Raw genomic sequence first — 25235 nt, 5'->3', positions numbered from 1 at the left:
CACCACTGGATCCACAAGACTCCCCACCTACATTCGGTGTCATTGCATGGCTGTGTGAGTCTAAAGAGGAATTTATGGACTAGTACTGACATATGGGGTAATATCAGACTTATGGACTTGAGCTGGACTGGGTTAGGATGTTTTCTCAATATTCAACTGCTCTTGTATATAAAGCTCTTTCTTATACACATATGAGTGCCCATGAATTTGTTTCTCTAGTCCGCCCAGACTAACACATAGTCCAATATCCTCCTGAGCATTGAGATTAAAAGCCTTGTCTTAGGCCAGCCCTGCAGAGAAGACACACCAGCAACGCTCATCTGTGTGAATATATAGAGAAATGTACATGAGGAAAGCGGTTCACACTGTCGTTGCCATTCTAGGTCACCACTCACAGCTCTCCCCTACACAACCGAAGGAAGCAGTGGCCAGTCCTGCGCCACCTGCACAGCTGTTACATTTGAGCCCATTGTAGTAGCCACTGCATCATCTTGTCAAGGGTCTGCCTCTTTTTAGATGCCCCTCTACTTTACCAAACTGTTGTCCTCCTCCAGGGACTAGTCTCTCCTGACAACATGTCCGAGGAATGTGAGACAAAGTCCCGCCACCCCCTGCTAAGGAGCGTTCTGCTTGTACTTCTTCCAAGGCAGACCTATGTGTTCTTTGGTCAGTCCATGGCACTCTCAGTAGTCTTCACGAGCCCCGTAATCCAAATGCATCAGTTCTTCCTCAGGCTCCCTGTTCATGAGAAGTAGGAGAGTTCCAGCCACGTCCCGGCAAGTGGGCCCATTGTTAGGCTGGAGGCTTTTCGTGGCGCGTGTAGCTTTGGTGGCTGATGAACACAAGATCAGTGGCAGGGGGACAACAGGCTCTGGTTGCAGAGGTAAAGGACCCCAAAGCCAGCTGGTCAGGGGGCAGGCCACGGATGACTCCCGGGATCAGCAGGCAATGTGGCAGGCCATTGGCTCAAGTCCAAAGAACCAGGGACCCATGAGCCTGACGCAGGAGCCAGACGCAGCGAGAAAAAACAAGCAAACTCTTCCAGAGCCTCCATTAGCTGACAAACCACTGAGAACCCAGCAAAGCCAAACGGACGCAAAACTTAACTACCATTGCATTTGACCATATTAAACAGTGGCTCATGGTAAAACTTTTCAAAAGTTTATGTCTAGAAAGAAATTTTCTTAAAAAGCATACAGCAACCATCAGAGTTAATAGCGAGAGACTGATTGCTTTTCATGTAAGATCGGGACAAAGGCAGGGGGTCTTCTTTCTCATCACCACAGGTAAGTGCTTTTTTAAGCCATGGATAAGGAGACAGTGTTTCAACACACATATTCAAATAAATGATCATTTTTACAACTCATCTTAGAAAGCCAAGCAACCCACTTCTTAAAATGGGAAAATTGGAGCGTTTCTCGAAAGAACGTGCAAGCGCGGCTAACACGTCGAGAGTGTCCATGTCGACGGCTAACACGTCGGGAGTGTCCACGTCGGCGGCTAACACGTCGGGAGTGTCCACGTCGGCGGCTAACACGTCGGGAGTGTCCACGTCGGCGGCTAACACGTCGGGAGTGTCCACGTCGGGAGTGTCCACGTCGGCGGCTAACACGTCGGGAGTGTCCACGTGGGTGGATAACACGTCGGGAGTGTCCACGTCGGGAGTGTCCACGTCGGCGGCTAATACGCTGAGAGTGTCCACGTTGACAGCTAACACGTCGGGAGTGTCCACATGGGCGGCTAACACGTCGGGAGTGTCCACGTCGGGAGTGTCCACGTGGGCGGCTAACATGTCGGGAGTGTCCACGTCGGTGGCTAATATGCTGAGAGTGTCCACGTCGGCAGCTAACACGTCGAGAGTGTCCACGTCGGGAGTGTCCATGTCGGCGGCTAACACGTCGAGAGTGTCCACGTCAGCGGCTAACACGTCGGGAGTGTCCACGTGGGCGGCTAACACATTGGGAGTGTCCACATCGGGAGTGTCCACGTCGGCGGCTAACACGTCGAGTGTCCACGTCGGCGGCTAACACGTCAGGAGTGTCCACGTCGGCGGCTAACACGTCGGGAGTGTCCACGTCGGCAGCTAATACGCTGAGAGTGTCCACGTCGGCGGCTAATACGTTGAGAGTGTCCACATCGTCCTCGTTGTTGTTAGCGGCCCTGGGTGGATGCCAGCTTGCACCCACCCTGCACACAGCAGTCACACTGCCTGGCCCTGCACCACCCTCACAACTGCTGTGTTTGAGGCCTTGTTGCAGCCCCGCATCGATCCATCTTGTTGACGGCCTTCCTCTTTGGGGCTGAGCCTCCACGTTAAGTCCCTGGGAAGCAATCTGCTCAAGTGTGAGTTGTCTTACTGGTCGTGGATTAATCCCCTCAGGTGGGAGGGGTGTAGCTATTGACTGGGGCGGCTCCTCCTCTTCTGGATCGTCAGCCCACATGATCCCATCCCATGTTTCAGGGCCCCGATTCTTTCCGATGAACGTCCTTACTTTGCTATCACACACGGGTCTAGACCAGCAATTCAGCTGAAGCTGTAATTCCGCTGCTCGTCTGATGAGACTCTGGCTTTGGTTTTCGGCAAAGTCAGCTCTATCACTAGACGAGAGGAGGCTCTCCTTTGTAGCACATGCAGAAGCTTGTAGGTCTGTTATTTGGCACTTCAGACACCTTCTGAGGTTCAAGATCACCCTTCTCCTTGATCGCATTTTCTATTGTAAGGGGAACCAGTCTACCAGCTTCTTATACTTCTCATCCTGACAAAACTGCTGGAAAATATCAAGCACACGATCACCCAGAGTCTCTCCTGTCCCCAGCACTTCCTCTGTTGGCGGCGATAGTGTGGACATTAGCTTGGCGACTTCACACTGTGGATCAGCACCACCCTCTCTAGTAAGAGTGGCAGACTCCTCCATGCCTTTAGGGGGAGAAGCGGCATTCGCAGTGCTGTTAAGCCTCATCAGACTAGAGAACCAATTCGAGAAGCCCATGTGTATGAGCTGGTTTCTCCAGAACCACTCCCAGTACCAATTGTGCTAGGCAGGGTTCTCTAGAGAACACTTATGGGTATATATAGATAGGTAGGTTCATACAGCACGAAGAAATGGAACAGCTAATTAGTCCACACAGCAGTACTGGCTTTGGAAGTATGCCCAGCGGTTACCAGGACTTGAGAATGGGGAACAGTCCCTAAGATGCACTGGAGGGAGCAGATGCCTGGTGGTGAAGGAATGGTCTACAGCAGGACTGGAGTGGCCGGTGACTGATGATACATATTTGTGGAGACTCACTACATGGTGCCCATTCAAATCGCAACTTTCATTATGTATAAACTCTAAACCATGATAACTGGTCAGCGTACACACCGAGTGCTGTTGGGCATACAGTCCATTCTGACCCGAGGGGCCACGTGGACGCGGGCACAACTGCTCCCACAGCTGCAAGTCTGCGCTCAGAAGCGGGTCGCCAGGCCTGTTTTCCAAGGTACCCCTGGTTGGGTTTCCTCTAGTAGTTGAGGGTTTTGCCATTTGTGAAACTGCGTGTCCATTAAGCCAGGCAGTTCATCACATTAGCCTAAAGAAGAAGAGGCCCATGATGCTCTCATCAGATGCTGGAGCACACCAGGTGGAAGCCAGCATCCACAATGAAAAACTTAGCGTAAGCCTGTCACTAGAGTTTCCTCAATCTAAGGGCAGAGACTCAAATAGCGCAGAATGTAAATGCGTCCTATTGGAGGAGGGAACCGTGGGCTCAGCACTACATGGAGGCACCTCTGTCTCTGCTTCTGGCGAGAAAGGCAGGCACGGGCTTGGGGTCGGGAAGGGAGAAACAAACTATCCTTGCTTGCAAGTGGCACTGAGAACCCCGAAAACGCTACAGGTCAGCTAATAAGTACACAGGTTTCTGGATGCAATGTCAAAATGTAGACATCATCTGTATCTACAGTTCAGCAGCAACAATATAAAATCCTGAAGAAATTATTTACAACATCCCAACATATCAGAGATCTAGGAATAGGTCTGAGAAAAATGTGGTTGAACTGCTGAATTGTATGACCTGTGAATTATGTGCCAAAAAAACAACAACACTGTGGGGTGAAAAATGTGAAGTAACTATCTAAATGTAAAGCCCCAAAGGGGAAAACAGTTTCTGTAACATAAGAGCATCCACTTGACCTTGGCACAAGGAGAAATTCAATCACAGTGTCAGTCCTGGTAGACTACAGAAACAAATCCATCAACACTCATACGTGTGTAAAAAAGAGCTTTATAGCCAAGAGCAGTTGAATATTGAGAAAACATCACAGCCCAGTCCAGGTCAAGTCCCTAAGACCGATATTAGCCCATATGTCCGATGTCAATCTATAAAGTCCTCTTCAGACTCACACAACACATGCAATGATGCCAAATGCAGGAAGATCACAGGCCAGTGGGTGCAAAGTCTTGTGGATCCAGTGTCATTGTAAGCATCTCGGTGCTGGCAAGGGTCTCCACGTGGCTTCTTCAGCTCCCAGGGCTCTAGCATAGCTCCATGTGTCTTGTCAGCTAGGATGTCTTGCAGGGACTAAGCAGAGAGAAGAGAGTCTCCCGCCTCCAAGGAGGAAATGCAGGAGTTCCCAGAATCCTCAGGAGAAGGCCATGCCCACAGAGAGACCTCATTGGCTATATCCTACTTGGTAAACTAGACTCCACCGCTACACTCTTAATCCTCCATTTGACATCAGATTATGTAACGACCACAATCACCAAAATTTAAAAGCCCTTCTACTCATGAAAAGATCGTTTTCACCCCCACACCAGGGCGAACGCGAAGGGAGCGCAGAAAGAGCAGCCAGGGGAGAAAAGCAACCAAGTCCCCGAGGAGCCCCGGAAATCGTCTCAGACTCAGAAAAAGGGCAGGGCTTGACTCCCCGTCAGACCATCAGAGAGCACACATTAGAGTCAGCAGACAGACCTGAAACCATCTGTAGGCCCCTTCTTCTTCTTCTTCTTTGTCATGTCTGTCTATATAAAAAGGGCAAGTTAAACAATCCCAAGGAGAAAAAAAAGGGACTGACAGTTCCAGGGGGACAGGGGAGAAGGGGGAGGTGGGGGAAAGGGAAGGGAGAGCCAACAAACGCAGGGACAAGGGAACAACAAGTGGCCTGAAATCAATGACGAGAAGGGGTAGGATGCCTGGTGGGGTTTGATCAAGTGCAATGTAGCCAAGAGGAATTACTGAGAGCCAAAGAAAGGTCAAACATACTAGTGGAATAAAAGGAAATAGAGGAAAGAACTAGACGGCAAAAGAATTTATAGAGGTATAAATATAGGCATGTATATGTGAAAATATATTAATATATAACAATAGGTATATAGGTCTATATACATATATTTTCATGTTAAGTATTAAGGTAGCAGATGAGCACTGGGTCTCTACTCAAGTCCTCCCTCAATGCAAGAACACTTTGTCCTAATAACCTGGCGTTCTGTGACACTCACCTTTCCGAAACTATTGCTGAAGTCAAAACGGGTGCATAAGCAAATGTGGTGAAGAAAGCTGATGGTTCCCAGCTATTACAAGATATAGTATCTGGAGTCTTAAGGGATTGAAGTTAAACAAGCAGCCAACTAGCAGGGAAGCAACAAAACCCACGTGCGAGATACACCAGCCTGTGTGATCACCAGGCATCGACGGGATCGGGTATCAGGCATCAGAAGACCCAAAGCAAGCGATCATATTGATGCGAACAAAGGGGTTGGAGTGGAAGCTCAAAGTCCTTCTGTGGACAACTGACCATCCCCTCACAGAAGGGTCACAAGGAAGGAACAGCCAGGGCACAGTGTAGCACCAACAAAACACAACTTTCCTCTAGTTCTTTAATACTTCCTCCACCACCACCACCCAACCCCACCCCACTATCATGACCCCAGTCCTACCTTACGAATCTGGCTAGACCAGAGCATATACACTGGTACAGATAAGAGCTCTCGACGCACAGAATCCAGAACAGACAAGCCTCTCAGGATCAATAATAAGAGTCGCAATACCATGAGGTTAAGGGGAAACTGAGGGGAGAAGGGGGAGTAAGGGGAAACCAGTTGAAGCGATCAATGTACAACACCCTCCACCCCAAGAAATAACAACATAAACATGGGTGAAAGGAGACAGAGGACAGTGTGAGATATGGAAATAATAATAATTTATAATTTATCAAGGGATCATGAGGGTGGGGAGGGAGGGGAAAAAGATGAGCCGATACACCAAGGGCTCGAGTAGAAAGAAAATGTTTTGAAAATGACGATGGCAACATACATACACATGTGCTTGATACAATTGGTGTATGGATTGTTATAAGAACTCTAAGATCCCCCAATAAAATGATTTATAAAAGATATTTGTGAAGAGTGGCAAAGTAGGCTCCAGAGTGGGAGAAGAGGAGAGCTTAAAAGGCTGCAGTGACTCTTCCTTGGGCTTCCTTGCTCAGGGCCTAGGGGGGTGCAGAGCACCTTAGTCTTCAAGGAGCAGCCCTGCTTTCCAACGCTCGACAGAGGTCTTGTGCCCCAGCTTTGCCCGTGCAAGACACCGTCTGGTATCTTGACTGCTGTTGCTTCCACGAGCATTAACTGTGGATCCAAGAAGGATGAAACACGTTTTTTCTTTGGGTCAAACAGTGTATCTTACTATACATCTCATATGTGTACATTTCACGTATGTTTTTAAAGCTTCGATTGACAGCTGGAATATAAAGTCAAAATCAGTAAGCAGGAACGGGTCTCAGGCACGCAGTTGAGAGGGACCCAGGAGCACGTTTCCCTGGCCTTTAGTGACTATTACGAATCATGACAGGGCACTGTCTCCTGACCCTGACCCCTTTCTGATCCACTTGTTACCGTGACCATCTCTGTGGGAGCGTTGATTCCAATTCAGAGTGACCCTGTGCCGGTAGGACTGGCCCCTGCGGTTTTCCATGCTGTCCTCTCTATGGGTTTGAACCACCGACCTTTCTGTTGGCAGTCCAGCCAATGGAACTGCTGCGCCACTGGGGTCCCTCTGAGCAACCTCGGTAAGTGTCATATTCCTCATTGGAAACAAGGAGATCGAAAATAAGCTCACTCACGTTTTCTTGGTGTCTTTAAGACCTACATGATTATTTTCTCCTAGTGGAGAAAAGATCATCATCAAAGGGAATAATATTGTCCATAAACTGCCCCGAGCATCTGCCTAAGAACCACTGCCCTGGTTCTTTGATGCCTCCAGGTGTCACAGGATGGGGTGATGGTACGAGATTGCCTCTCTGTGTCTCTGACTAGAGCTTTCCTTGTATCTGGAGCATCCTGGTGGAGTTCCCCTCGTGGTGCTCTGACCATCCTGCTTGCACCTGTTGGCTTGGTTTGATCCGCTTACCGAGATTACCAAAACGCCACCCTTCCTTTTGGAAATCTCCTCTCCCTGCTCCGTAAGGGTAGCAGCCAGACCATGGCGTGGGAATTCTGGGGCAACAGACAGAGCTGGGCCCTGGCCATGCCTTCTTCCCTCGCCACTGGATCTTCCGCTTCCCCCACCAGTGTTGTTGGAGCACAACGGGTCCTCATAAGAGAAATCTCCAAAGCACAGTCACCACACTGCTGCAGCCACCGAAGCCAGCATCACAAGACGAGATTCGCGACAACTTCAGTATCTTCTCAGGTGTTGGCATGATGCTACCTGGTGGTCTACTTGTGAGGAATTTGTTTTTTCTTTCCTTTGAGTTTAAAATGATCCTGAAGACTGCAATCCTTGTTCTTCGTCGGCAAGTGCTTCAATTCTCCCTGTTTTTCAGTAAGTGGAGTTATCAGCTACATATCACAGGTGGTTAATAAGTTTCCATAAGGAAACTATCGGATAAAGCCAGAGTGACAAACCATTAGCTATCCAGCAGAGTGACTAGAATTTAATAATCCAACGATACCAGGTGTTAACAAGGATGTAAAGCAGCTTGAAGTCTCCCACGCTGGCAAAGGAGTGGTGAATTGAGCGGTCGCGCTGGGACACTCTGAGACCTCCAACAGGAAAAACACCTCCAGTCACAGGTCCTTCCCCTCACCAATCCTCAGGCAAACTCAGGTAAACGGTAACTCAGTTCCAACGAGGGGCCCTCAAACATCCGTAAAATGATTCAACCGCCACCAGCCGTGACAATGGGGGGTGACAGTAACCCTCTCCCGCTGCTGGCAACAGCGCAGGCAGACATCTGCCCCCAACACCGTGCTGCCTTCCAACCCTAAAGGGAGCATCACGCACCCTACAGTCCAGCCACTCCACTCCTCGCTGGTGCACACTCACCCCCAGCCACCCCACCCCCAGCTTAGACAAACGCAACTCCAACCATCCCACTCCTGGTCTGGACAAAGTCAGCTCCAACCATCCCCACTCCGAGCTTCTACAAATCCAACAGCAGTGTGTCCAAACTACTACGAGGCTATCTAGGATGTCACACAGCAGTATTCATAACACCCCCAGAGTCCCATCAGTGGTGGAACATTCAAATGCATGTGGTATCTGCAGAGTGGAATACTACACAGCCATGAAAATGACACACAAACCTCACAAGCACAACTTGAAGAGGACAGATTTAAAGCATACGTAATTTTTTAAAATATTGCTACTAGGACTCTAGTGAATCCATCTACAGCAGTGGTTCTCAACCTTCCTAATGGCGCGACCCTTTCATACAGTTCCTCATGATGTGATGACCCCCCCAAACTATAAAATTATTTTCGTTGCTGCTTCATAACTGTAATTTTGCTACTGTTATGAATTGGGCGACCCCTGGGAAAGGGTCATTCAACCCCCAAAGGGGTCGCGACCCACGGGTTGAGAACCATTGCTCTACAGGCTTACCGAGCAGAGCAGTTCTCTGAGGAATACAGTTGTCTTGGTCTCACTGGGCCACCGGCCTGGAGGACCTGCTGGGCCCGTGAAACCCAGGCAGAGGTCAGCTTGGGGGTCATCGCAGTTTGAGGGCAGAGAGGCCAAAGGGATCACCCTGACAGATTTTTCTAAGTGGGTATTACGAAAAGCAAAGAGTGCGCTGGTGGGGAGACGCCGGGAGAGCCGTGCCCGGGACTTTCCCACCACTACAAAGCGCCTGCTTGTTCTGCAAGGGGGGCGAGGGCTGCTGGGAAACTGGAGCCCGTCCTCCCCACAGCCCCATCTTGCTCGCGAGACTTCCTGTAAGAGGAAGAGTATGCGAGTCCCTCACCGGTGCCTAGACTGCCGCTTTGACCTGGCATGACTGAAGAGCACAGGCTAGCCCGGAGCACGGTCCCTGCGGCAGGTAAGATTTCACAACACACACAGGGGGTCCAGGACAGGTAACCCCTCAGGGTCAAGAATGAGAGGAGCGATACCAGGAAGGTAAGGGGAAGGTGGGGGGGAAAGGGGGAACCGATGACAATGATCTACCTATAACCCCCTCCCAGGGGGACGGACAACAGAAAAGTAGGTGAAGGGAGCCAGCGGTCGGTGCAAGACATGAAAAAAACCAAATATATATATATATATATATATATATATATATATATAATTAGAAAGGGTTAATGAGAGGGGGAGTGTGGGGGAGGGGAAATGAGTGGATACCCAGGGCTCAAGCAGAAAGAAAATGTTTTGAAAATGATGAGGGCAACATATGCACAAATGTGCCGGACACAATGGCTGCATGGATGGATTGTGATAAGAGCTGCCAGGGGCCCCAGTAAAGGGCACGCTGGTGCAGAGTAAGGCTCCTGAGACGAGCCAGGAGGGCTGAGCCATGGGGCGGGGGCGGCAGTTTGCAAGGGGTGTGGGCTCCGTCTATGGTATCACTGGCCTGTGCTCCTAGGGTAGGCGTCCTTCAGAAGGCCTGTGCGAGGCAGGGGTGCCAGCCACACACTGGCGTGACTTCCTGGATGTCTGGGTGTTCTGTACCACCCAGGCTTGATGTGCTGGAAAGGCTGTGAACCACCCACCCCCCCCCCCGCCGTCCCCAGCCCCCTTTGCCTCTCACACTCTAAGAGTGGTCACCTGGGCACGGGCTCTCCTCAAAGAACAACGGACACTGCCAGGACCTGGCAGGGCCCTTTCGACTCAGAGCAGCCTACAGGAGAGGCGCGGCAGCCATCCAGGGCTTCCGAGGCTGGGTCAGCCTCATCTCTCCCCTGCAGGGGGACTGGTGGACCCACACTGCCAACCTGGCCATTAGGGGCCTGATGCTTAACACACTGTGCCAGTGGGGCACCTTCTCCAGAATCGAGTAAGTGAAACGTGGGTTTACAAAGCACGGTGCGCGATGAAACACACACTATTCCTCTGGTTCCTTGAGGCTTCCTCACCCCCCACTATCCTGACCCCAGTCCTGCCTTTCACTGTGGGTTAGGCCAGAGCATACACACAGGTACAGATGAGAGCTCAGGACACATGGAATCCAGGTCAGAGAAGCCCCTTGGGAACAGAAATGGGAGTAGCGATACCATGAGGGCGGGAGGAAGGTGGGGAGAGGCGGGGGTAGGGGTGGGAAGAAACTGCAGGGGAAGATATGAAATTGAAAACAATGGTGGCAACATACATATAAATAGACTTGATCCAATTGATGTGTGGATTGTTATGAGAGCTGGAAGAGCCCCCCAATAAGATGATATTTTACAAAAAGAAAGCCTAGTGCTGAGTTTGGCACTAAGAGGGGGTGGGCAGGGTGGACACCACCATCGCCTTGGGGCTGGGAGAGGCCTTTCATGTGACTCGATGCTTCCTGGGTTTTGAAAGTATTATCTTTTTCAAGAGAGGAAATGGATGCGGGAATAACAACAGTAGTGCCCACGCGGTTTGGAGTGGGGCCGGGACTGTGGCCACCGGTGGAGGGCAGCACAGGGTACCCCAGGTAAAAGCCCCCACACACACATGCACTCAAAGAGCATTTACCTTGATGGCTTTTTCAGTCAATTGCTTTGCTATCCTGTATCTGTCTAATTTGGGGGGAAGAACCAAGTCTTGGGAGTTTCCTCGTTTTAATTCTGCAAAAGAGAGACAAGCATGCGGGTGAAGGCTGTGCCTGTGTGGATGTGCGCGAACCAAGGGGCACGCAGGAAGCGGGGGTCCTGGCTCACAAACACCCTCGCCCTCCCACCTCTGCTACCAGCCCACAGCCGGCCCTCGTCTATCCCCAGCTCTGCCTCCTGTTTCAGAGACAAGGACTCCAGGGGGCTCCACAGCCCAACCAGGCCCACAGCCCTGCGTCCTGTGCCCCCAACTGACCACGCCCTCCTCTCACAGCCCACTGCCATCAGGCCGAAAGGTGGAAGCGTGCCTGGTACGTACACGGGAAAGGGCTCACACGGTTGAGCCATCTGGAAATTGCAAAAGGAGGCCCCGGGGAGTTGGGCCCCAGGGTGGCTGTTGTTGGGCAGGCGGGTGATCGCAAGAGTTGGAGACGATGGGGAGGAAGTGGGACCAGCGTGCAATGCAAGTGGGGGTGTGGGAAATCGTTTTGGTGGCTTCTCAAAAAGCAGTAACCTCGGATTTCCACAGGACCCAGCACTTCTGCACAGGGGCACTCAAGGGTGAGTTGCAGAGTGTAGCTACTGGGTTCTAGGGCATGCACACAACGGTTTATTCCAAACAAGCACAGCTCAGCCTGTCTCTGGGATCAGAGGGTGGCTGCAGACAGGTTCTCTCAGTACGGCACTTGTCCCGGCTCCAAACAAGGCAAGGCGGCCCCGTCCAAGCAGCGGCTTCCAGTGGGTGTGCAGGGCCAGCGCAGTTCAAGGCACAGAGGTCAGGTCAGAGGGTGATGTCCACTGCCTGGGGACTGTAAAGGGGTCATCCTGATAATTTACTTGAAAATCAGGGTGTCCACAGGGGCTGGTCAGGAAGACGTTGTGAGGAACTGAAAAGTGCAGTGGAGAGAAAGAGGCCAGGAAAGCTGTCCCGAGGAATGCTCTCCATCCCAACAAGGCACTTGCTCGTTCCGAAGGCAGCGAGAGCTGTCTAGGGAACCCGTCCATTGGGAAACGATACCCCTGATCTACCTCTTCAAATGTCCTTTCTGTTCCCAAAACTCAACGAACACAGGGACGCAAATGTTTGTTGTGAATCTGAAACTGGTTGGTTTTCATGTTGCGAACCCGCAGAATTCTTTGGCTGGTTAGCGATGGAAACACCTTCTGCCGTGTACAAACCCACGTGGAGGCTGCGTCGCCCAACAAGGGCTTCTCACGGTGATGATTTTGTTGGATCTTATAGGACCCCTTTCGGACTGACCCTGGGTACCCAGCAGACTGGAAGGCGGGGCTTGGGCACCAGCGTCCACCGTGGCCCACTCACAACAGACCAAGGACCCGAGTGTCCTGCACTAAGTGTCCTTCAGTAGATGAACGGACAAATAAAACAGCCGTACAATGGAGGGAGTGCTCTTCCGCCCTTCAAGGGAACAGAGTTCTCCTATCTGCTGCAGTGCTTGGGGACCCTCAAAAAAAGTACACTAAACGAAATAAACCAGACACCGAAGGACAAAAATGATCTCAAAAATCAACCCACTGCCCGTAAGTCCATTCTGACTCAAAGCGACCCCCCAGGCCAGAGTAGAACTGCTCCCTCGGGCTTCCAGACAAAGTGCTTAAGGAAGAAGACAGCCTTCTCTTCCTCCCACAGACCAGCTGGTGGGTTTGAACTGCTGACACTGAGGTTAGCAGCCCAACTCACAACCCACTCTGCTACCAGAGCTCCTTGTTAAGTCTACAATTCCGTGGCATTAAGTATATTCACAGTGCCGTACAACTGAGAGAGGGTAGCAGGAGAGGCCAACCCTCCGTGGGGCTTTGATCCAATTTCCTATTTGGTCTGCCTAAAAAAAGGTAGTTCAGCATGTTACATTCAGGAACAAACAAGCTCAAGTACTCTTTGTTTTAACGTGAGAAGCCTCTTCTTGTTGATATTGAGACAGGTTAGCAGGACTGGTTAAACCCAGTTCTGAAAAATCAAGGCCAACTCACTGCTGCCCGTGCAGTCAAGTAAGAAAGAACTTAGCCAAGGACGTGACAGCGGCATCTGTGATACACGTTGTGGCATGCCCTGTTGGGATAGCGTCTGGACAGTGGCTGGAAGGAAATCAGCCCCCTGTCTATACAAATGTCTGTACTTGTGGTGTGCATTGTGACAGGCACTACCCTGTTAGAAGGGCTTCAAGACAATTGAGGTGATTCCATAGCCCACGCATGTACAGAGGCCACCACCCCACCAAGCACAGGACCAGCAGAGCCAATAAATACTCCACCCAACTGGACAGGCCTGATATCCCGGAATAGGTCCTTCGCACCAGTATCAGAAGCCTTTGCAATGGGATCTGTCTTACAGGATTGTTGTGTGCGGATCTAAGTACCATGTTGTTGTTGTCGTCGTCGTTGTCAGGGGCTGAGTCACCTCCCACTCAGCACAATGAAACCACCCAGTCCCAAGACAGCCTCACAACTGTTCTGGTGTTCGAGCCCATTGCTGTCGCCACTGTGTCCATCCATCTGGTTGAGGGGCTTCCTCTTTTTCGCTGTCCTTCTATTTGACCAAGCATAAAGTCCTTCTCTGGGGACTAGTCTCTCCTGACCACCCATCCAAAGTATGTGAGACTGTCTCACCATCATTATTTCTAAGGAGCACTCTGGCTGTACTTCCTGCAAGATGGGTCTGTTTGTTCTTCTGGCATTCCATGGTGCTTTCAATTTTCTCCCCCAGCACATCGTTCAAAAGTATCGCTTCTTCGCCCATCTTCCTTATTCAATGTCCAACCTTCACATGCGTGCATATAAAGGGATTGAAAATTCCATGACTTGGGTCAGGGGCACCCTAGTCCTCAAAGTGACAAATAGCCAAGTTCATAAACCATAGAGTGGAAGTTTCCAAGACACAGAGAAGGAGCAGAAGAAATGGGGAATAATTGCTTAATGGACCAGAGTTTCTGTTTGGGATTGGAAAGACATGCAAATAACTAGGTGGGGAATAAGGAGGGGCGTCTCCCCAAGATGCAGGCTAGACTCCTCCTTTTTCTGTTTGCTGCTTATTCTGAGCTGACCCTCAAGTCATGCAGCCAGAGCACCCCAGGAAACCCGCAGGCACCTCCCTCCCCACCCCCTCCCAGCATGCTCCAGGAAGAGCATTCCTTCAGGGTGGCCCTTGAAAAGGCCCTAGAAAAAGATTAAATGACTCAAACTTTCTGATCACACTCTGAAGGGTTTTTCCTCCAGCTGCTAAAGCTTGCTTTTGTAAATGTCAGTTCCCTGGATGTTCTGCATTTAAGCTCTGTGAAAATGTCCTTTCACTGCGGTACCCTGGTCACCTCTTACAAGGTATTGCCCAAACCAGGATTATTTCCTTCCATCAATAAACTCTTTACTTTTGAACAGAAGCTCCAGCTTTCTCTGTGACAGGATGATAAAAAAGCTTCTGGTGGCTGTACAGGCTGGTAAATGTACCTAATGCCACGGATTGCACACTTCAAAGGGGACATCACTACAGACCATAAATAAGACGTTATACACACAAGTTGTGCCAATAATTTGACAGTGTAGACAAAATCGACACTTCTCTTGAAAAACATGGCTTACCCAACTGACATAAAAGAAAGTATCCACAAGCCAATACTATTAAAGAAAGTAATTCTGTAATTAAAATGTTTCAGGGGTCTTCAGTGAAGCATTCCAATTATTTAGGGGTGCAGTGGGAGATACCAATATTATAGAATCCTGTCCCAGCTCTCTTTATGAGCACATAAATATAATATCAAAATTTGACAAGGTCGAGGAGGCAATACTACAGGCTAATCGCTTTCGTAAACACAGACACAAAATCTTAAACCCAGCCTTTGTAAGTCAAAACTAGTGCTACAAAAAATATTTAATACCCGATGGCCACAGTGCTTTTCCAAACCTGAAAAACTAATTGAGTACTTGAAAAAAAAAAAACACCTTGAAATAGCAAAACTCACCATTAGTATACTAAAGGAGGAAAGATCTCAATAGATAGAAAGCATGATATAAATGTAACAAGGTCATTTTAAAAACTCTGTAAATCAGGAATAAAAGAGACCTTCCTTTGAGCTTATTGCAACAGCATATACACTGGTGAAGTACTGAGCACATTCCCCAAGTTAGGGAATAAAACAAACATGCCTGATGCAATCCATGTATGGATTGTAACGAGAGAGGGACATGTCCCCAATCAATAAAATGATCTTTTAATGAAAAATTAATTAAATTTTTAAAGTTTTTTAATTGTATAAATAAATAAAACAATGATGTCATCTTTCACCACTTCTATTCAATGGTGCCATCAAATAGGCACCCTGGGATGCTGAGCACAAGCCGGGTGGTTCAAATGCAGCACCTATTCCATGGGAGAAAGATGGGGCTGTCTGCTCCCATAAAGATTTACAGCCTTAGAAACCCTGTATGGCATGGCTATGAGTCGGAACTGAATGAATGGCAATTGGTTCCGTTTGATTTGGTTTGACTTCAACATTCTATAACAAGCACTAGCCAATGCAATCCTGCAAGAAAAGGAACTAGAAATATTTGCTGATGGTTACAAGCTATTGGAATTAGTACATGTACTTTCCAAGGTCACCAAAGACCAAGCTAACTGTATTTCTAAATACCAGGAACAAGTAGAAGATGAAACTCGGGGGACTTCCGGGAAGATGGCAACTGAGTAGCGCATGCCAGAGGCACTCTGCAGAAATCAGCGCAGAAGACTTACTAAGAGGGAACTCCACACTGCCCAGTCACAGGAGGAGGGAGCATCATAAAGTTAAGTAGGCACAGATCCACTAGATTTTGAGAGGCTGGGAGCTTTTGGCTTACCACAGTGAAGGCCAGCTAGCATTTGACCTTAGCCTTGCCACTGTCTCAGGTGGAGACGGGATCATTTAGAGCCAGCTCAGGGCTTTATCTCAACACAGCCACAGCTTGCCTCCGCCTCAGGGCACAGATTGAATACCTCCAGCCCCATGGTCAGGGATCAAGGCTCAGCTATATTGTTACTTTTGTTTCCCTCACTTCGCTCTATCCACCCCCCAGCCCCCAACCCCCACCCCACACACACAGTCTCAGTGGTCTTAGTCTTTTTTGTTTTTGTTTTCTCTTTATTTTCACACACCACTGCCGACCTCCAGACCACAGCCCTTAGGCGAGGGCATTTACACATACCCTCCACCCAGCTGGGAGCACCCCACCCTTTGCAGTGTAACCTAAGGCTGGGGGAAAGCCTGCCCACCCTCAATCTGCTGCCTACAGGAGACACGTCCCACGACTACAGACAAAAATAGCCTGAGACTCGCTCTCTCCCTCCACGTGGACCATCAAGCGGGGCAGAGGTGAGCATGCACCATGATTGTGTCTGACTCCATTTATTTCAGTACTTCTCTTCTATCTCTCATGCACTCTATAACTTTACTATAATCTTGACTTATTATCGCTGTACAATTGTGCCTACCAGACTCGTAATGATGTGCTAGGGGCTGGCATCCCCTGACAGGGGCTCATACAACATTACAATCCATACATCCATCCATTCTGTCAAGCACATTTGTACAATAAAGCTCTTTCTTATACATTAAAAAAAAAATAGCCTGAGACTCAAAGGGTGGGGAAAGGCATCCAAGCAAACAGCAATTCAAAAAAAGCAGGGGTTGAAATCCTAATCTCATATAAAACTGACCTCAAAGTGCAACCCATAAAAAGAGATAAGGAGAGACACTATATAATGCTCAAGGGAACAGTAGAAAAGAACCACTTAGTATTTTAAATATATATTCCCTGAATGAGAGACCCACTGAATATATCAACCAAACACTCCAAAAGATGAAAAAGAAACCACAGCCTCAACAATTAGAGTAGGTGACTTCTATACACCACTCTCTGGGAAAGAGAAATTACAGGGAAAGAAACTCAACAAGGAGGCTAGAGATCTAAACACTACAATTAGACAATTTGACCTGAAAAATATTTACAGAGCTTTTAATACAAATATTTTTAATAACATTCTTTTCAAGCCCACGTGGCACATATTCCAAGATAGGCCACCTGCAGGGCATACAGTGAACCTGCATAAATGTAAGCACATTGATATCATACCAACCTCTCACTGCACCTTAAGGCTGGAAATCAACAAAAGGAAGACGAAGCAAACAAGAGCAATTAGAGGACGAACGACTCTGTTGCAAAAAGAGTGCCTACTGGGCCAGGTCAGAGACGAAATTAGGAAATGTCTAGAAACCAATGAGAATGAGAACACAACGTACCAAAACTTTTGGGACACAGCAAAGGCAGTCATCAAAGGATATTTCATAGCAATCCATGCACACATGAAAAAGGAAGAGAGATTTATGACTGACATGCTGGCACAAAATTTACAACAATTAGAGCAGATTCAACAGGACAGTCGTACTAATAGCAAAAAAAGAGAGATAATAAAAATCAGGACTGAGATTCAGGAAAGGGAAAATAAGAAAACTATAGGAAAAAAAATTAATGCTGCTAAAAGTTGGTTCCTTGAAAGGATAAACAGAATCAACAGACCACTGACAAACCTAACCAAAGAAAGGAGGGAACAAATTTCAATAAGCAAGGATGAGAGATGAAACAGGGGACATTACAACAGACCCTAATGAAATCAATGGATAATTTCACAGTACCACAAAGGATTGTACTTCAATGAATTCAACAACTTGGAAGACGTGGACAAATTCCTGGAAAAACAATTCCTCCCTATACTGTCCCAAAAGGATGTCAAGAATCTCAACAGACCCAAAACAATAGAAAAAATAGACAAGGTTATCAAGGGATTACAAAAAAAAATAATCCCCTGGACCAGATGGCTTCACTGGAGAATTCTACCAAGCATTTAGGGAAGAACTAACACTAATTCTACACAAACTCTTCCAGAACATAGAAAAAGATGGCAAACTCCTTCTCTATGAAGCTACTATAACTCTGATACCAAAACAGGGCAAGGATCCCACAAGAATCAAGAACTACAACCCAATATCCCTAATGAATATTGATGTAAAAATCATTAACAAAATACTGGCCAATAAAATACAAAAGTATATAAAACAAATAATTCACCATGACCAAGTGGGATTCATACCACGGATGCAGGGATGGTTCAACATACGAAAGACCATTAGTATCATTTGCCACACTGACATGAAAAACTATAAGAACCACATAATATCAATAGATGCAGAAAAAGTATTTGAAAACATCCAACACCAATTCCTGTTTAAGACACTTGAGAAGATAGGAATGGAAGAAAAATTCCTCCAGACAATACAAACTCTATATGAAAAACCAACAGCCAACATGGTAGTCAATGGAGAAAAGACAAACACAATCCCACTGAAAAAGGAGACCAGCCAAGGATACCCTTTATCCCCACTCTTATTTAACATCATACTAGAGGTTTTAGCTAAGAGCATAAGGCAAAGAAAAGACATCAAAGGTATTCGTCTGGGGAAGGAAGAGGTGAAAGTATCATTATTTGCAGATGATATGATTTTATATAAAGAAAATCCCAAAAGCTCCACAAAGGGAGTACTGGATGCAATAGAGGAGTTTGGCAGAGTGGCAGGATACAAGATCAACAAACAGAAGTCCATTGAACTGTTATACACACTAGATAAGACCACAGAAGAGGAGATGAAAAGGTGGTACCCTTCACAATAGCCAAGCACAAATTGAGATGTCTAGGGATATACCTGACTAAAAGAACAAAAGATCTATATGAGGAATATTACAGAACACTATTACAAGAAACTACAAGTTACCTCAACAAATGGAAGATTATTCCATGCTCGTGGATTGGAAGGCTCAATATAGTAAAGCTGTCAGTTCTACCCAAGGCACTCTATAAGTTTAATGTAATCAATCCTGATACAATTACCCTCATCTTTCTTCAAAGAAATAGAAAAACTGATTACCAACTTCATATGGAGAGGGAAGAAGCCCAGAATTAGCAAAGAACTCCTCAAGAAGAAGGACAAAGTGGGAGGGCGTGCTTTACCTGACTTTAAGCACATATTATACAGCCACAGTTGTCAAAACTGCATGGTATTGGTATAATGACAGATATTCAGACCAATGGGAAAGAATTGAAAACCCAGAAATAAAATCATCAGCATACAGACAACTGACCATTGATAAGAGTCCAAAAAATATCAGATGGGAAGCATAAGTAGTGCTGGTAAAAAAAAATGGATACATAGCTACAGAAAAATGAAGCAAGACCCTTATCTCACTCCATGTACAAGAATAAACTCAAGGTGGATCACAGACCTCAAGTTAAAACCCCAAACTACTAAGACCATCAATGAGGGAATTGGGACCAACCTGAGAACTATGGTGCAGGGAATACACAGGCTATCAGAAATAGGGAAGGACAGATACAGATGAGTCACAAATTGACAAGTGGGATAAACTGAAGATAAAACACCTGTGTACATGAAAAGAGTTCACCAAGAGAGTAATAAGAGAGCCCACGGACTGGGAAAACATCTTTAGCAATGACACATCAGACAAAGGCCTTGTTGCTAAAATCTACAATACTCTGCTAGCTTCCAAAAAGAAAAAAACTAATTGCCCACTGGGAGGTGGGCAAGGACCTGAACAGAAGTTTCACAAGGGCAGAAATCCAAATGGTCAATAAACATCTGAGAAAATGTTCCCAGTTTTTCGCCATAGAGAAATACCCTCAAAGCTAGCCCACTTCAAGAACTCAGAAAGGAACAGGTGTTGGAGGGGCTGTGGGGAGACAGGAGCTCTCGTCCACTGCTGGTGGACCTGTAGGTATGTACAGCCACTATGGAAATCGATTTGGCGACATCTAAAACAGATGGATATTGAGCTACCATATGACCCAGCAACCCCCCTACTGGAAATATACCCAGAAGAGACAAGAAACAAACCACAGCCAGACATCTGTGCTCCAATGTTCATTGCGGCACAGTTCACAACTGCAAGGAGTTGGAAACAACCCAAATTTCCCTCAACAGACAAATGGATCAAAAAACTGTGGAGTACTACGCATCCCTAAAAAGCAGTGAGGAGCGCATGAAGCACATCGCCACATGGGAAGAACTGGAGGAAATTATGCTAAGCGAAATAAACCAAGCACAAAAGGACAATTACAACATGAGTCCGCTGAGGTAAGATTTTTTTTTTTAATGCAAAAGGAGCATAGGGAAAAACTACTGTTTACAAACATTCCTGGGGTGAGGACCAGGTAGTGTGGCAGGGGCCAGACCAAATCCAGGGCTACATATGTATGGTAACCAACTAAAATGGAGGAGGGGGAAGAAAAAAAAGAAATGGGTAGTGGGGAACAGGGTACTCACCCACCCAAGGGGAGGGTATTGTTTATATCTCCACAGGGAAAGAGGGACCAGACTTCAACCCGGTGCTCCAAGATGTGAATGCAACATACCAACATGAAGCAGGGAACCAATAGAGAGGTCTCAGGGGCCAGCTCCAATCCCAACTATATGGACAGCCACCCCTCCCCGCAGAAGAATTTACTTCAGAGGACAGCACTGAAGCTACAGCTCAGGTGTCTGATCAGAGCAGACGGGAGCAAATGAAGAGTGGGGTAGAGAGAGTAGAGCACATCCTGGCCCACCAAGCCTTGAGGATGATATTCATGCTGAGAGCAGCCAATGCACAGAGAGGACCATATGGCCAGCCCCACTATGAGATACGACATCCCTCATTGACCCACAGCCCTATAGGGGACAACACTGGAGACTCAGTAAGGGAATTGCGCCCAATCTGACCCCACCACACCGAGGCAAAACACTAAGGGCATGCAACAGAACAGCAAGGGAAACAGAGCAAGGAAGTCTCGAGGGAACACCAAAAGTAGACTTTGGGGCCAGGTCGTGGCACCCCATCAGACTCGACCAGAAAATGCTCCAAACGGTCAACAAACAGACCTTTTCTATTTTTTGTCACTGGGTTTTTATTGTTGTTCTGTTTTCTTTTCTTTTGTTGCTTTGTTTTTCTCTGTCTTCATTTTGTGCATATTATTATTTCTGCAGGTCTATCTAAATAAATAGGCTAGATAAACAATCTGGAGGGAAAAACAACAGGATCTACAGTTCTGGGGGTACATGGGAAATGGGGAGGTGGGGGGAAAGGAAGTGGTGTTAACAAACCCAGGGACAAGGGAACAAGTGATCCAAAATCAGTGGAAAGGAGGGTGTAAGAGGCCTGGTAGGGCTTAATCAAGGGCAATGTAACAAAATTCATTTTGGAATTACTGAAGACAAAATGAAGTCTAACATGACAATGGGACAAGAGGAAAGTAAAAGGAAATAGAGGAAAGAACAAGGAGGCAAACGGCATTTATAGAGGTCTAAATACAGGCATGTAAATATGTAAATATATTTATATGTGATGACTGGGAAATAGATCTATGTGCATATATTTATAGGTTTAGTATTAAGGGAGCAGATGGACATTGGGCCTCCACTCAAGTATTTCCTCAATGCAAGAACACTTTGTTCTATTAACCTGGCATTCCATGATGCTCACCTTCCTGACATGATCGCTGAAGACAAAGCAGGTGCATAAGCAAATATGGTGAAGAAAGCTGATGGTGCCCGGTTATCAAAAGGTATAGCATCTGGGGTCTTAAAGGCTTGAAGGTAAACAAGGGGCCATCTAGTTCAGAAGCAACAAAGCCCACATGGAAGAAGCACACCAGCCTGTGTGACCACGAGGTGTTGAAGGGATTAGGTATCAGATCAAAGAACAAGAAATCATATCATTGTGAATGAGGGGGAGTGTGGAGTGGGGACCCAAAGCCCATTTGTAGATAAATGGACATCCACTTACAGAAGGGTTGCGGGAGGAGATGAGCCAATCAAGGTGCAGTGTAGCAATGATGAGGCATACAACTTTCCTCTAGTTCTTAAATGCTTCCTCCAACACCCCCACCACCCCGCTCCAATATCATGATCCCAATTCTACCTTACAAATCTAACTAGACACTGGTACAGATAGGAACTGGGAACACAGGGAATCCGGGACAGAGGAATCCATGAACCGGTGGTGAGAGTGGAGATACCAGGATGGTGGAAGGAAAGTGGGGTAGAATAGGGGAACCGATCACAAGGATGACATATAACCCCCTCCCTGGGGGACGGACAACAGAAAAGTGGTGAAGGGATACGTCAGAGAGGGAAAGATATGACAAAATAATAATAATTTATAAATTATCAAGGGTTCATGAGGGAGGATGAGTCAGAGAGGGAAGTGAAAATATGAGGCGCTGATACCAAGGGCTCAAGTAGAAAGCAAATGTTTTGAGAACGATGAGGGCAACAAATGTACAAATGTGCTTAACACGATGGATGTATGTATAGATTGTGATAAGAATTGTATGAGCCCCCCCAAAATTATTTTTAAAAAGAAAACAAAACTCAAAAACAGTACCACCTACAACAGCATTTTAAAAAATCTAGGTAAAAAAAAATCTACAAACCAGTTCACGAATACCTACGTATTCAAAGGTACAAAACATGTCAAAGACCAATCAAAACTCTCACTGCTTTCGAATCAATGCTGACCCACAGCAACCCTGTAGGACAGGGTAGAACTGTGTTTTCTGAGGCTATAACTCTTTATGGGGGTAGAGAGCCCCATCTTTCTCCCACTGAGTGGCTGGTTGTTTCGAACTGCTGACCTTGTACCACTAGGGCTCCTTCAGACTGATCAGAGAACAGCTACATGTCCGCGGATGGGAAGACTCGGTACTGTTAAGTGACGAATCCTCCCGCAAAGTGGTCTATAAATTCGATGCATTCACAATCTAGTGTTCAGTAGATTTGTGTGACAATTTGTATTTAGAATCTCTATGGCAGTGCCGAATGCTAAGATCTCAATCGTACAATTGTGCTTACTGAACCCATGATTCATGGTGGAGGGCTGGCCCCCACCTCAAGGCACACCAGATAATGTCTTATGAAACCGTGTGGTGTTGGAATAGGGTGCACAAATGGATTCATAGAGCTGAAAGGGTGGAGAGCCCCAAATACATCCATGCCTGAGTTTCAACCAAAGTACCAGTGCAGTACAGTACCAACTGGTGCAGGGGTGGGGAGGGTGTTTAAAATTGACCCATAAACTCCTAACTCATTCCATAAGTCAACTCCAATAGCTTGAGAACTGAACTAAGAAAAATACAACAATCAGGTAATATCTTCTGAATATGGAAGTAGACAAAGATTTCTTAAGACACAGCACTAATGTAGACAATTCATAAACTGGTCTCCATTAGATTAAATTCTGATTGCCAAAAGGAATTATTAGAGGTTCTGAAAAGTTTAGCACAAGATGTAATACATTTATGACAAGGACTCTGTGCAGAACACACAAAGATGAAAGCTAATGCACAAATCCGTAAGACCCACAACCACATTTAATAATGGCTCCAAGTTCATAAACAGCACCTGGCAGAGGAAGAACTCAAGTCAGCAGACCTGGAGGGAGGGCTGGCTGCCATTCTTGGTCTGGGAAACGCCCTCTCAGCCCCGGTGAGACCCAAGCATCCTGCCTGGAACCTGAGGACTGACACTACCACCTGTTGGTGAGGAGGGAGAGCAACTGGAACACTCCTCCCAGCTAAAGGCGCGGTTAGCCCAGGACCCAGGTATTTGTTTACCAACACACGTGGGAGTCACAGGCAAAGAAGTGACTACACACAAAAATAATAAATAAATATTTTTTAAAAAGAGAAGCGACCACAAGAATGTTCCTAAAATAAAGGGGGAGGGGTGGGGGCTTGACCTACTTCTAGCAGAGCGCTTTCACGCAAACCCCTCTAAACTCCCACCAAGTGCTCCCTTGAAGAAGCCCAGGTTGGAGGGCAGGTCACCCCTTCCCATAGCTGGGCCCCGCGAGGTTTTTTCCTGTCCCCACAGAACGTGGACGCCCTGCGAACTCTCAAAGATGCTGTCCCTCCCCCATTCTCATTTGTCGCTGAGACTGTGTCCCCTAGGAACCGACACCCTTGGTCCAGGCTAGAGGACGGCGCGCGCGCAGGGGAATACAGACTGTGTCCTTCCGTCCTGTCTTCTTGGGAGCAGGCCGAGGAGACCCGCTTCCTGTCCCCAGGCTCCATCTCCAAGGCCTCCCGGGCCACAGGCCCCTCGCCCCGCCGTGCTCCCAGGGCTCTGGTCCCTGCGGAAGAGGGTGTGCGGTGGTTAGCGACTAGCCACAGCTGGGGAGCTCCCCAGGGCGGGGGCGAGTAGGGCAGGGGTTCCGGGAGCTAAAGGGAGGGGACAGACCAGGACCGGTGGGAACTGGGGTGGGGTCCAGCCAGTCTGCGGACCGCGGGGAGGATGGCGGGGAAGGTGCAGTCCCCTGGTGCCCAGGGCAAGGAAGGGGGAGGTCTGGGGTCCTGAAAGCGGAGGTGGGGGAGGGGTGGGGTGGGGGTGGGGTGAGCAAAGTGTGGGGTTCCGAAGGAGCGGGAGAGGGGCTGGTCCCAGGTTCCGAGGGCGGGGTTGGGGGCTCACCTGGAACCAGCCCCGCCGCGCGCGCCGCCCCCCCGCCCCCTGCCGCGCTGCCGCGCGTCCTGCGGTTGCCAAGGGCAACGGGCCGGGGTGTCGCCCGGGCGCCCCGGGCAGCTCGCAGGTCTGAGTGCCGGTGGACCCGCCGCCGGGCAGCGCAGCTGGCCTTCCGGCGGCCCGCCCGAGGCGTGGGGCTCCGCGGGCGCGTGAGCAGCTGCGCCGGGGCCGGCGGGCAGCCGGGGCTGCGGCGGGGGCCGCGTGGGGCGCGGTGGCGCACGGGCCACATCAAGGCGACGGTGGCGTCCAAGCTGGGCCGAAGCCAGGGACAGGGGACAAGTTGGAAGCCGGGCTCCCAGGCGCGGGGTTGAGGGACCGGGCGCCTGATCGAGGGAGCCATGGTGTCCGCTGGGAGGAGGGCCAGCGTGTGGCCGCCCCGCCCCGCCCAGAGCACAGAGACCCGCCCTTGCGGTCAGAGGACCCCAAGTCACAAAGACCCAAGGGTCACACCCTGTCTGTCCTCCAGCTACCCCACCCAAGACGGCCTCTCACAACACCCAGGCCTCCACTGAGAGCCCTACAGCCGCAGAGCCCCAGCAAGACACCCCCACCCAGGCCTAGACGCTGGAGGCAGAGCCCGGCCCCCCCAGGTGAGGGGGGGTCGAGTGGCCCACCAGGGTGGCTCTCAGAC

At 48.5% G+C, this 25235-nt stretch overlaps 1 protein-coding gene across 1 annotated transcript in view; it reads right to left on the bottom strand.

Moving 5' to 3' along the window:
- The window catches only part of TTLL8 (tubulin tyrosine ligase like 8), an 85348-nt gene extending 60404 nt beyond the window's left edge, over positions 1-24944 (bottom strand). Inside the window, exons 1-3 of the mRNA XM_075552598.1 lie at positions 24554-24944; positions 24093-24218; positions 10918-11009 (exon numbers count right to left, since the gene is read on the bottom strand). Coding sequence (XP_075408713.1) covers positions 10918-11009; positions 24093-24218; positions 24554-24944 — 609 coding nt within the window. The remainder of the gene's footprint in view (positions 1-10917; positions 11010-24092; positions 24219-24553) is intronic.
- Positions 24945-25235: the final 291 nt, after the last annotated feature.

Source organism: Tenrec ecaudatus, chromosome 6 (genome assembly GCF_050624435.1).
Source record: "Tenrec ecaudatus isolate mTenEca1 chromosome 6, mTenEca1.hap1, whole genome shotgun sequence".
Classification (NCBI taxonomy): Eukaryota; Metazoa; Chordata; class Mammalia; order Afrosoricida; family Tenrecidae; genus Tenrec; species Tenrec ecaudatus.
This window is presented reverse-complemented; position numbering and strand designations above follow the sequence as displayed.